The sequence below is a fragment of the Oryx dammah genome, unplaced genomic scaffold (genome assembly GCF_014754425.2).
Source record: "Oryx dammah isolate SB20612 unplaced genomic scaffold, SCBI_Odam_1.1 HiC_scaffold_8, whole genome shotgun sequence".
In the NCBI taxonomy this organism is placed as follows: Eukaryota; Metazoa; Chordata; class Mammalia; order Artiodactyla; family Bovidae; genus Oryx; species Oryx dammah.
Window position 1 is genome coordinate 39,277,718 of NW_024070192.1, and position 12,436 is coordinate 39,290,153.

At 60.8% G+C, this 12,436-nt stretch overlaps 1 protein-coding gene across 1 annotated transcript; it reads right to left on the minus strand.

Moving 5' to 3' along the window:
• Nucleotides 1–234: 234 nt before the first annotated feature.
• On the minus strand, nucleotides 235–12,194 carry WDR81 (WD repeat domain 81). Its single transcript, XM_040243792.1, has 10 exons — nucleotides 8,285–12,194; nucleotides 7,268–7,375; nucleotides 6,838–7,028; nucleotides 6,538–6,728; nucleotides 6,126–6,291; nucleotides 5,881–6,046; nucleotides 4,501–5,190; nucleotides 3,471–3,616; nucleotides 2,994–3,173; nucleotides 235–1,609 (listed from the first exon to the last, which is right to left on the minus strand). Exons 1-10 carry the CDS (start codon nucleotides 11,964–11,966, stop codon nucleotides 1,289–1,291), a joined length of 5,841 nt encoding a protein of 1,946 aa, XP_040099726.1. The 5' UTR covers nucleotides 11,967–12,194; the 3' UTR covers nucleotides 235–1,288.
• Nucleotides 12,195–12,436: the final 242 nt, after the last annotated feature.

Consider the following 12,436-nt stretch of genomic DNA (forward strand, 5'->3'; position numbering starts at 1 on the left):
GAAGGCAGGGGGATGGGAGAGAAAAGATGCCTCTCCCAGCATCCCACCTCCTCGGAAGCAATGTTTCCTTCCCGTCCTCGGGATGAGGGTTCTGGGCTGCACGAATCAGAAGCCATGGACCCTGTAACCACCTGAAGAACCGTGGTCAGGATGCCTCCCCTCCTCTGTCCGGGAAGATACAGGGACCCAACCTTTCCTCCCCCAACACCACCATCAAGAAAAGCCTCACTCGGATCCATGGCTCTTCCACAGGATTTATTGATCATATTTACATCTATTGCAAATAGTGAGAAGGCAGCAGGGGTCCAGCCTCAGACCTCATCTCTGCTCCAGAATGCGAAGACCTGTGACACCTGGGTCTTCCTGTCCCCCCGGGGGAAGGAGACCTGAGATGCAGAGATGATTCTTCTCGCCCCTTCTTTCAGGGCCTTGGACCGCCTCCTCCAAGGCTTCTGGACCCAGAAGCTGCCTCATCAGCTCAAGGCACAAACACTGTGGTGAGGGGTGGGCACGCAAGGCGTGGGGTCACTCCAGGCAGGCACCACCTGGCCCCTCCATCTGTCCTCCTTTGGTCCTGCCCTCTTTCTTCCCCTACGGGTCCCACACTGGCCAGGGCCTGGCTGGGTGGACACTTAAGAGCCCAGCCTAAGGCTCTTAACTCCTGGACCATGGTCAGCCCCTCGAGGCTGGAGTCCAAGCACCATCAGTGTCCTGGAGTGGGGCAGCTTCCCTATCCTTGGAGGACATGGTCAGAGAGAGCCAGCTGGAGGGGGGCTATGGCAGAGACAGCTGAGCAGGGGGTCTCCTTCCCCCTTCCCCAGAGCATCCTCTCCCCATGAGGATGCAGAGGGTGGAGCTGGGGAAAAGGGAGGGCAGCGATGCTTTCCCAAGCTCTCCCTCTTTTTAAATTTTTTTATTTCTTGGCCGCACCATTTGGTATGTGGGATCTTAGTTCCCCGACCAGGCATTGAACCCACGCCCCTTGCAGTGGAAGCAGAGTCTTAATCACTGGGCCACCAAGGAAGCCCCTGCCAGGCTCTCCCATCTGCTTCCTGCTGGCTCCGAGCAGCATCGCCCCAAGTCATGAATGAGATCCCCTCTGGGGGCCTCAGTGGCTCTGGGAGTTCAGGAGCCCAAACTCCCACACCACCCTAGCTAGCAGGCCACATGGGCACCCAGGGCGTGAGGCCTGAGGCTTGCCAGGAAGGAGCTACTGGGGAAACATAGATGAGGGATGGCTTCCTGGAGGATGTGTGCCCGTCTCCGCCTGACCAGATCTTGCCTCAGCCTACGCCAAGAGGCGGACCACCCCATTGTCAGAGCCCAGCAGGAGGTGGCGTTTGGTGGGCAGCAAGGCCAGGCTGGTGAGCGTGCCGCGGAAGTTCTCAGAGCTGAGCTTGGTAGTGGCCTGGGAAGGCGGCTCGAGCAGGGAGCAGACGCCAATCTTGTTGGCCACAGTGCCGGTCACCACCTCGCTGCCGTACAAGTCGAAGGTGTGGATGGGGTCAGAGGCAGACTTGTAGTGATGTGTGGGCTTCGGCTCCAGCTCCTTCCAGACAGTCAAGGAGTGGTCAGAGGAAGAGCTGACCAGGATGCTGCCCTCCACTGCCTGCCAGGGAGAGGGGAGAGCCTCAGTGGGGGCCGGAGTCTTCCTGTTCTCTCCTACATCTCCTCCCAGGAAGACGTGTCGTCCTGAGTCAGGGACAGGCTGCCACACTCCCACATTACATTAATGCTGCCACCCTCCCACATTATATTAGTGTCAGCTCATATGAGTATATTAAAGTATCAGCGACCCAGTAATCATTGTAACTTGGGTGCTTACTACATCAGGTGTTGTATAGGGCACATTAAACATCTTACCATGATTTACCTTCATAACAACTCTATGAGATAAGTGCTGTTGTTTCTATTTTACAGAGAAAAAAAACTAAGGCTCAGGGAAGTTAAGTCATCATACAAGGTCACAGAGCCAGTAAGTGGCAGAGCCAGGACTAACACTCAGGCTGACCCCAGAGACCTCCCGATGCTTTCTTGGAAAGTCAGAATTTAGAGGCACCCAGAACCCAGATCAAACCAGTCAATCCTAAAAGAAATCAACCCTGAATACTGATTGGAAGGACTGATGCTGAAGCTGAAGCTCCAATACTTTGGCCACCTGAAGTGAAGAGCCAACTCATTGGAAAAGACCGTGATGCTAGGAAAGACTGAAGGCAGGAGGAGAAGGGGGCAGCAGAGGATGAGATGGTTGGATGGCATCACCGACTCAATGGACATGAGTTTGAGCAAGCTCCAGGAGATAGTGAAGGACAGGGAAGCCTGGCACACTATAGTCCATGGGGTCACAAACAGCTGGACGTGACTGAGCGTCTGAACGATGACAGAACCCAGGGGGCCCTGGAGGGAGCCAGGGGTACTCTGTCCCCAGCAGTGGCAGTGCATGTCCCCTGGCTGCCACTTAGGTCGGGGAGGAACTCCCAGTTGCCCGGAAAATCCCTCCCACAAATAGCCCTGTTCCTCCCTGCCTGGACCTCCCTGAGGCCTGTGACTGAAAAAATGGGGCAGGGTGGAGGCGGGAGCAGGATTCCCAGGCCTGACCCGCCCCTTCCCCCACCAGGGCAGCCCAGCAAGGGGCATGGACTATGCTCAGTGGTCTGGGGGCAGTAAACAGCCTCCCAGCTGAGCTTTATTTAACCTGACTGGGTCACGGACAGGGCCTGACCCCTGATCCCCCAAGTAAGACAAATATGGACAAGGGTTACTCATTAGAACATCTCCAGGAAGCTCAGGGTCAGCTCAGCCCCCTGGTTCCCGCCCCCGGGGCCCACCTCCTGCCCAAGTCCCTGAGGTGCAGTCTGGCTCCTGACCCGCCCTGCCTGTCAATCCTCTGGCAGGTATGAAGGACATCAGCAGGGGGGCCCGTCCTGGGTGGGCCCTAAGCAGAGGTGAGGGCTGGAGCAGTCAGGCAGGAGGGAGGGGACCTGGCCTGTCACCTTGATCTGCAGGATGTCCCCTTCGTGGGCAGGCCAGCCACGCAGAACCAGGCCCGTACGGGTGTCCAGCAGCACCATGAAGCCCGAGGAGAAGCCGGCCACAACGCTCCGGCCACTGGGGCTGACAGCCAGGGAGCGGACGAGCCCAGGGTTCAGCCCGCTGCTCAGGCGGAACTCATGCTGCCGGCAGAGGAGGACAAGCTGGGGCTCCACCGCCCAGTCCAACCCATGTTCCCCCCCTCCAGGTGCAGCTCAGCCTCCAACCCCCAGAGCCTCATTACCCATCAAGGGGAGGCCCCCAGGATCCCAGGCCAGAGTCTCACCCCCACCCCTGAGGGTTTGCTGCTGCCGGTGATCTGTTTCCAATGAGAAACTCCACCCTGGGCTCCTCTCTTCTGGGGTGAGGGGTAGGCGGAGGGGTTTCTCTCCTCCCTGCCAGGCACCCAGGCCAGGGCTGGAAAAAGGGACGCCCCTGACCTGCAGGCCCGGCTTCCTGCAGTCCACAAAGCGCAGGGTCGAGTCAGAGCTGGCCATGGTGATGCTGGTGTGGGGGGCAGGCATGACGGCCACAGCGGTCAGGGGCACCCGGCTGTCCGATGGCTCCACCATGCGAAGAGTCTTCCCTGTGAAGGAAAGACATGGGGGGTCTGGGGTTCCAGTCACTGATGGAAGAGTTCCAACTCCTCCTATCCCTCCTGCTGCTGCTGCTAAGTCACTTCAGTCGTGTCCGACTCTGTGCGACCCCATAGACAGCAACCCACCAGGCTCAGCTGTCCACAGGATTCTCTAGGCAAGAATACTGGAGTGGGTTGCCATTTCCTTCTCCCCTATCCCCACTACCACCCCATACTTGCCTCCCACATACCAGATCTCAGTGAATACTAAGGATGTTTTTTGACCCTCCCACCTTTCTATTAACACCTCCATGGCCATGCCAGGCTTCTCTCCTCACATAGCGAACTGGCCGAAAGCTATACCTTCCACTGTCTGCTTTGATACTACTCCATCCCCCCAATCCCTGCTTTTTCACCTTATTTCTCTCTAAAATGACGACACAAAATAAGCAAGCAACTGTTTACCAACCAGGATACTATACACTACATGTTAAGCCAAACCTCTATGCATTATCTACTTAAGCATTTGTTCTGATTCCCATTTTGCAGATGGGAAAACTGATGTTTCCAGGGACTTCCCTGGTGGTCCAGTAGCTGGGGACTCTGCGCTGCTAATGCAGGGGGCATGGATTCAATCCCTGGCCAGGAAACTAGGACGCCACATGCCAGCAGTGTGGCCAATGCTTCCAGCCTCAGAGGGACTTGCTCAAGGTCACTCAGCAAGGAAGCTGGCAGGCCCTCAAAATCAGGTCTGATGGATTCCAAGTCCTAAATGCTCCATTCTATGGACTCACTGCATCACCCCCAACCCTACACCGTTACACCCCAACCCGCCACCCTTAGTGGAGGACAGGACAGCAGCTGCAGAACAGGCCTCACCTGGGCCCGCTCACCTGTGAAGGGGTCCCAGACGTGCACAGCCCCATCACAGCTCACTACGCACTGCGGGGCCTCGAGCTGGCCCACGAAGAAGACGCTCTTGCGGTGTTGGGCGTAGACAAGGCGTGGGGCCGTCTCGCTGGTGCCGTCCCCGGAGTTGTAGAGCGGCCAGAGGCGCACGGTGCGGTCCTTGCTGCCGCTCAGGAAGAAGTCCTCGCCACTCAGGGGCACCACGCACTTGACGGCCCCCGAGTGGCCTGGGAAGCTCTGCAGGCGGATCTGGTGGAAGTGGAAGTGGGCGTCCTGCTGGCTCACGCCGATCTCGTACTGCCAGTAGGCCAGCCAGTTCCCGCTCAGCCCGTGTGCGCTCCGCGGTAGCTCCCGCTTCAGCGCGTTGTCCTCACTCTGGCTGCCGGGCCCCCCGCCGCCCACCCCAGAGATGGGGCCCAGTGGGCCAGGGCTGTCAGGCTGGGAGTCATCGGGGATCTGGATGCGGTTCCCGACCAGGACACTCCCAAAGGTCCCCGAGTGGCCGTCATCCTGGGGGCAGCCCCCACCCTGCGGGTCCCACTCTGGGCCGGTGCTGGGTGCAGTGGGTTCCACACTGGCAGGGCTGCGGCTGCTCGGGCTGATGCTCTCCAGGTACAGCCCTGCCAGCTCCCCCACCAGCTCATGGTTGGGGACGATTTTCCGGATGATGTCACCTGGATGGGAGCGGGAGCGGTCCTGAGATGAAGGGAGATGGCCAGCAACTGCCACCACCCACCCAAGAGGCTTGGGAACCACAGCAGACAGGGAAGATACTGGCTGTGCAACTCTCAGCAAATAACGCTTTGTCTCTGAGCCAGCTTCCTCCCCCCAGGAAAACCTGGATTCATGCTTTCAGTATGGACATGTGAGCATCTTTCCTATGTGCTGGGTGCCACGCCGGGCATCAGAAGCAGAACGGGGACCAATACGGGTGATGTTCTGCCTCCCACGGATTGGATGTCAGTGCAGGGAAGACAACACATCTGACCGGGGCTGTTCATACTATTCAGGGAGATGACACACGTAGACGCTCGGCACAGGGCCAGGCCCGCACAGTAAGCTACGTGAATGGTGGGCCGCTCATTCCTCCTGGGCGGCTCCTAAGACATCAGTCCGGCAGCCTGACTCCTCTCCCTGCCCCAGGGGCAGGCTAGGCCACTCCTGTGCCCCCCACCCCCAACTGGCCAAAATTCACTCTCTGTTTATATGTCACTGGGACTCAGAGGTCTAAGGCCAAACCCCTTTGCTCTGACCCAGAAAACTGCACCTAACAACCACTACTGACTCCAGGGACAGGAGGTGGGGCCCTCCCAGGGGAAGAATGGTAGCTGCAGAGGCTGGGAGGGGTCATGATGTGGCAGTACCCAACAGGCAGGAGAAGGGCACGTAGATTGTGTATGCCATCTCCAAGGTGAACACCTTCTGCAGCTCGTCCAGCAGGGCGGGGTCCGCCGGCCGCAGCTGCCCATCAGAGAAGGCCACGTCTGGCAGCTGGCCCTCACTGCGGCCCATGGACTGCAGCTTCAGATCCTGTGGGCAGGAAGCCCCAGGGAGTTAGCAGAGGCCACGGCCACCGGCCAGCCTGCAGCTGCCAGGTACATCTGCCCACCTGGTGCCGAAGTTCATGCAGCTGAGAGAAGACATGAAAGAAGGTGGCCACGGGCTCACTCAGGTGCTGCTGGACCATCTCCTGTCCGATACGCAGGCAGATGAGGGCGATGAGGCTGATGGTCTTCATACACAGGACAGTCCGGGCCTGGGCTCCACTTGGGAACCTGCAAATAGAGCTCATAAGCTTCAGTGATCCCCAGTCTAGAGGGCTTGTCCAGAATCTATTACAAGCTGTAAACAAAAGGCACTGTAAGACCACCTCATCCAAAGCAGATGAGGAAACGGAGGCACAGAAAAGTGTAGCTTGCTCAGGGTCACCCAGCCAGGATGAGAACCAGGATGTCTGACACCCCACCCCAACCCTGGGGGAGCCCCCTCTGCTGGGCTGGGGGGTACGGGCAGAGACTTACCCCGTGACGAGAGACGTGAGGAAGCTGAGCACAGGCAGCAAGACCTCGTGGCTGATACGGGGCAGGATGTCCATGAGGGTGGTGTCTGAGAGGTACACGATGATCTTCTGGGTCAGCGTCACGGCAGCCAACAGCCCCGCCTCCTTACGGCTGTTCAGTCGACTAGGGCCCGAGGTGGTACCTGGGGCCACCTACGGCCACAGAGCGGATGAGGGCCAGGTGGCCCCACAGACCCCCTGGAACCCCCAGAGGTCCTGGGTCAGCCCTCAGGCTCCTCAGCACCCCCAGATCCCGACTGACCAGGTAGCTGATGTAGGGCAGGTACTGGTAGGTGAGGACAGGCTCCCCATAGAGGTGGGCAATGTGCAGCAGGCAGCTGAGCACGGGCGCCGACACTATGTCGCCCAGGATCGGTCTCTTCTGATAGATGTTGCCCATGCTCAGCGGGGGGCTCTCGCCACTGCCCCCGGTGAACTGCTGCCGGGTGGGCCCTGTCAAGGAAGGGCCAGCAGTCCTGAGTAGCTGGCGGAGAGCGAGAGGGAGGAACCCTTCGGGGACTGCAGTGGCCGCTCCTGCTCACTCCAGCCTGGTATCTCCCTGAGCCCGACCCAAGCAAGGAAGGCGCTCACAAAAGACTGGGACCCAGGAGGAGGTCTGAGATGAGAACGGGGGGGCCGCTACAGGGGCCAGAGGGACAAAGAGCTGAAAGAAGCCCCATGCCCAATCTTACCAACATAACACGACGTCAGCAGGCGGAGCAGGTTCCGGGCCACGTGGCGAGAGGCCACAGTGGGGCCGAGCTTGGCGGACAGCCAGCGGACCATCTTGCAGGCCGTATCTGCAGGGCGGGAGTAGTCCCTGAGTGCATCAGATAACGGGGGCTCATGACTCCCCCACCCCACCCCATGGGCCCCACTAGTGACACTGGTCCCAACTCCACCCAGGGGCCCAGCCTGAGTGTGGTGGCCCCAGGGCCCCACCCTCCCTTTAGCAGAGCAGCCTGTGGGAGTCTGGCTTTGGGGCAGCTCCAGGCACCTCTGTGAAGTGAAAGTCACTCAATTATGTCTGACTCTTTGGGACCCCATGGACCAGAGAGTCCATGGAATTCTCCAAGCCAAAATACTGGAATGGGTAGCCTTTGCCTTCTCCAGGGGATCTTTGCAACCCAGGGACCGAACCCAGGTCTCCCGCATTGCAGGCAGATTCTTTACCAGCTGAGCCACAAGGGAAGCCCTACTTGGGCACAAACTGCAGGAAGGTTACCCTTATGGTGACTCTCCTCCAATTTCTAACTGAGGAGGTGCCCTCCACCCTCTCCGTTTCTCTTCACTCTCTCAGTCTAACCACACTGGCCTTTCAGATTCCTGAATGGAACCATGACAGCCTCAGAGCCTTGCACATGCTGTTCCCTCTGCCTGGAATGCTCTTCCCACCACAGACCCTGCCATGTTTGCCCAGCTTCCTCCTCCTCATTGAACTTCCACCAGCACTGCTTTCAAGGAAGTCTTCTCTGACCCCTGAAAACAAGATCTAAATCCCACTTTATGCTCCCTCGTAGTACCCAGCCATGTTCCTTGCAGCACTAACAGAACTCCTGCCTACAGTGTGGCATGTCCTCTGCTAGACATGAGCTCCAGGAGGGCAGGCCTGCGTCTCTGCTGTGTGTGGATCGGCTCCATCCACCGCTTGGTGCAGAGCTCGGCAGATGACGACTGTCAGACCAACACCTCCAGGCCCAAGAACTCACCAAGAAGGATCTTCTGTTCTTTACCCTCCAACTGCTCGGTCAGCGGCTCCTCTTCTTCCTCCCCATTGGCCCCGCCGTCGCCAGCCACAACCGTATCCATGGACAGCACAGTGTCGGAGAGTGTGAGCTCAGACGTCTCAGGGACCTCTTCTTGTTCGCCTTCCCCCTCCCCCACCTCCAATACCACACAGCCTTCCTCCTCCTCCTCCTCCTCCTCGGATCCCTCGCTTTGCTTCAAGTCCTGGCTGCTGTCGCCTGACCTGAGGCTGCTCTTGTCCACCGGGATGCCCCCGTCGTCGGCCGCCCGCTCCTCACCCAGGGAGGCCTCGCTGGTGCTGCTCTTGTCGCTCAGCCGGCCCAGGCTCACAGCCTCAGCCTCCTGGGGCTGAGGGGACTCGGCCACGTAGAGCCCGGCCTGGAAGTCCTCCGTCTCGGGGAGGTCAGCCTGGTCGTGGAAGCTGACGCCAGACATGTAGTCCGGGAGCCCCAGGCCCGAGGATGCGGCAGGCTCCCCGTCCATGTGGATCTCCTCCTCAAAGGCACAGGACCCGGGCCCGGCCCCCGGGAGCCCACTTTCCTCGTCCTCGGCGGCCCCCGCCAGGCCCTTGTTTTCCTCCTGGGAGGCCTCCACGCCAGCCAACACCTGCAGGACGTGGGGCAGGAGGTGGACAAGAAAGGCCTGCAGGCCCAGGCGCACCATCAGCTGGGCCACAAAGCAGTCAGTGTACAGGTAGAAGCGGCCGTGGAGCTGGCAGGGGCTCTCGTAGGCCCCAATGAGAGGCTTCAGAAGGTACTTATTGGCATTCTTGGGGCCCAGGGCCTTGGCTACAGGTTCAAATAGGTACCAGGCTGCATACACGGCTGTGTGCTCCTCAGACATGAGTGACAGCACGAAAGGCAGCAAGATCTCCAAGCCCTCGGGGGTGATGTCACTCAAAACGGCACCCAGCTGCTGCCATAGGGCAAAGACCAGCTCCCGCCCCTGGGCCTCATCCTCCACGCGCCTCATCTGGTACAGGAGGATGAATTTGTGCAGCGCGGGGAAGTATGAAGGGAAGGGAACCACAGAGCTGAAGGGGCTGAGGAGCTGGGCGGGGCAGGGTGGGGGCAATCCCTGGGAGACGGGCCTGTATGTAAACAGTGGGTCCAGCTTGCCCCTCCCTGCAACCACGGGGCCTTGAGGGCCACTCAGCTGCAGGAGTGTGTTCAGCACGGGCTGCAGAGACACCGGGACCTCCTTGGGATGGCGTGCACAGAGCCCCTGCACAGCCTTGAAGCGTACCCACAAAGGTGCGTCAGGCTGCAGTGTCCGGACCCTGGTGGCGAACACCATCTCAGCCAACAGGACCCCCAGCGCCTGCATGTCCCGATGAAAGAGGTCCCGCAGCTGCACAGGGGGCTGAACCCAGGGTTGCTCAGGCACCTCCAAGCGGCCCCCTAGGCCTCTGGTCAAGAAGTTGCCTAGTTTCTCCAGCTCCTCCAGAGCCTGCAGAGGACTGAAGCCCTCCGGAAGAAGAATCTTGCCCTCCTCACCTTCCCCGGGGTCTGCCCCAGCAGCTCTGTTCCGACGGCCTGGTCGAGAGGCTGAGGCCCCTGAGAAAGGCAAGAGGCCTGGCGGGACTTGACTGGAGGAGGAAGAGGAGGAGGGAGACGGTCCCAGCTGGTCACCTGTCTTCCCAGTGAGAGAGATGGAATCCAGAGCTTCTGTGGCCTGCTCCAAGTCATCTTCCCCTACCCCAGGCCTGTCTCTGGCCCAGCCAGCCTCACAGGGAGTGGCCTCCAAAACCGTCCTGCCCATCCCATTCGTAAGCTGTGTGGGGAAGTCCTCCCGGCCTGTGCTCTCCTGGATGGTCTGGAACCACAGCTTGGGGACAAGGGGAGGTTCAGGGGCGAGGGCAGGGGCCCCCGCCAGGCGCTGGGGATGAGGCTGATCAAAGAGCTGCACTACGCCATAGCTGGTCAGGTGTGTGTGGGCGTCCACCAGGTGCAGACACACGTTCTTCTCCTTCACAGCCTCCTTGCCCTGTAGTTTGTAGCCAAAGGTGAGGTCAATCCAGTGGTGTAGGTCCTGGGACACCTCTCGGCTCTCCAGCAGTGCCCGGTGGGCAGCCACGAACTCCTGGTTAGAGCGGCACCAGGCAGGCACATCTAGGTCAGGCATGTCGGGGTGGATGGAGCAGAAGATGGAGGGGTCGGTGTAGAACTCGGGAATGCACTCATCTGGAGTCCAGCTCTGCATCCGCTCCATGCTGGCCGGGTACTCGTGGGGCTCCCACTGCGCCCGCACGTGTCCACAGAGCACCGACCGGGGTGTGCGCCGGGCCTTGTACACGTAGTAGGTGATGTCAGAAAGCACGTCGGAGATGTGGTGAGGGACATGAGGTGGCTCCCCGCCGCCTGCACCCCCTGCCACAAACGCCTGCCGGGTCATCTCATATGTGAAGTCCAGCTGTTTATCCCCCTTGTTGAGGCGGAACTTGGACTTGCGCAGGTCTCGGAAGCGCCCACGAGGCGCGGTGAAGTCAACCACCCAGGGCAGCACCGGATGGTAGTTGGGGTCCCCCTGCCGCCGACCCGCCAACCGATTCAGTTGCATGAGGTAGTGGAAGTTGCTGATGCGGCCGTGGACCCAGTCTAGCACAAGGCCTCTGAGCTCCTCCTGGCAGGTGGGACACCCAGGCCCCTGTCGTCCCTCCTCGCCAGGCTCGACACCTGCCCTGTTTCTTGCTTCCTGGGTCTCCTCATCCCCCGCCTCCTCGGGCCTCTCATAAGCACTCAGGTCCAGGCGGAGCTCGCTGCAAAGTTTCTCATCCACGGCAATGTGGTGCAAAGACAGGGCCCCGCAGGCCAGTCCCTGCTGGTGACAGGCATCCATGGCCCTCAGCACACGGAAGAGAATGAAGAGCACCTTGGCCTGGCTGTTGGCCAGCTTGGCGGGGCTGAAGGTGACCACATCGTGCAGGGAGTACTGCACATACGGGTGCACCACGTAGAGCGTCTCCGGGGACTCCAGCAGAGCCTCGGCTCTCAGAAGGCTGGGAGAGGCAGGGCAGCCCCGAGAGGCACAGGGGCCTTCTCTGGCATATGAGGGGCACTGCGCAGCTTCGCCCAGTGGCAGGAAAGGGCAACCATAGACCCTCTGCAGAGCCTGTCGCACTGAATCCAGGGCAAGGACAGCTGCGGGGGCAGGGCTATGACTGTAGGGCTGCCCGTAAGTGTGATACGCGTGGCGCCACAGGTTGCGATAATTCTGGGCAGCCACATCCTGCATGAAGCGAGTGAGGGTCTCCAGGGTGCCGGATCCCTCCTCAAAAGCCAGGCCGCCCAGCGGGTAGGAGAGCCTTCGTTTCCGCAGCCCGTGCACCTCCACTCTAGTCCAGCCGGCAGGCAGCCTCTGCACGGAGCGTTGCAAGAGAGTCCTGACTTCCGCTTCGCTCAGGCCTTCTGCGCGCGGACAGGGTCCCGGGGGCAGCCTGCGCTCGCGGAGGCTGGCCAGCCAGCGCGCGGGCACTAGAGCCACCACGTGTGCGCCCCCCGGGGCCGGAGCCAGCTGCCGGGCATCGATGCTCAGGTCCCTCTCCACACTCCGGAGCAGCTCCTCCATGTCGGGGCTCGGGGGCGGTGACCAGCCCTCCGCCTTCGCGGTAAGCGCGACTTCCCGCCCCCTGCTCCCCAGGGCCATCCCCTCTTGGCCGCCTGGGGGCAGCGCGGAGCTGAGCCCTGCCACAGCCCCCCTCGCCTCGGCTTCCGGGATGCCAGGTGGGTAGGGGTAAGTGAGGGACGGGGGCTGGGGCGGAGGAGGCGGGGATGGGCCGGAGACAGAGGGGGCCGCGGGGGCGCTCTTACCCCTCCGCAGGGTCCTTCGCTCCGGGCGCGGCCGGGCTGGGGCTGAGAGGCGCCAGCGCCAGGCTCCACCGTGACGGGTCAGCTGACGCTGCTCACGTGATCGCCCGGTACGGAAACAACCGCACGTGGCTCGACTGAACCCGGGAACCCCGCCTCTTCTAGGCCGCGCCACCGCCTGCCGGCCTTTCCTTCCCCGCACCCTGCTAGGCCTGGTGGCAGCTTCGCTTCCTCCCGGGCTGAATCGGGCAGGTTGGGGGGGGGCTATGAGCGGCCCACGAGACTTCCCTTTCCCTCCTTACTTCCTCC

Excerpts from the sequence above, each read along its gene's own strand:
- WDR81 (XM_040243792.1), bottom strand. The coding sequence starts at position 11,966 with ATGGCCCTGGGGAGCAGGGGGCGGGAAGTCGCGCTTACCGCGAAGGCG. Across the intron at positions 6,292-6,537 it reads CTCACGTCTCTCGTCACGGG|GTTCCCAAGTGGAGCCCAGG; the intron begins GTAAGTCTCTGC and ends CTCTATTTGCAG. Across the intron at positions 3,174-3,470 it reads GCAGGAAGCCGGGCCTGCAG|CATGAGTTCCGCCTGAGCAG; the intron begins GTCAGGGGCGTC and ends CTCTGCCGGCAG.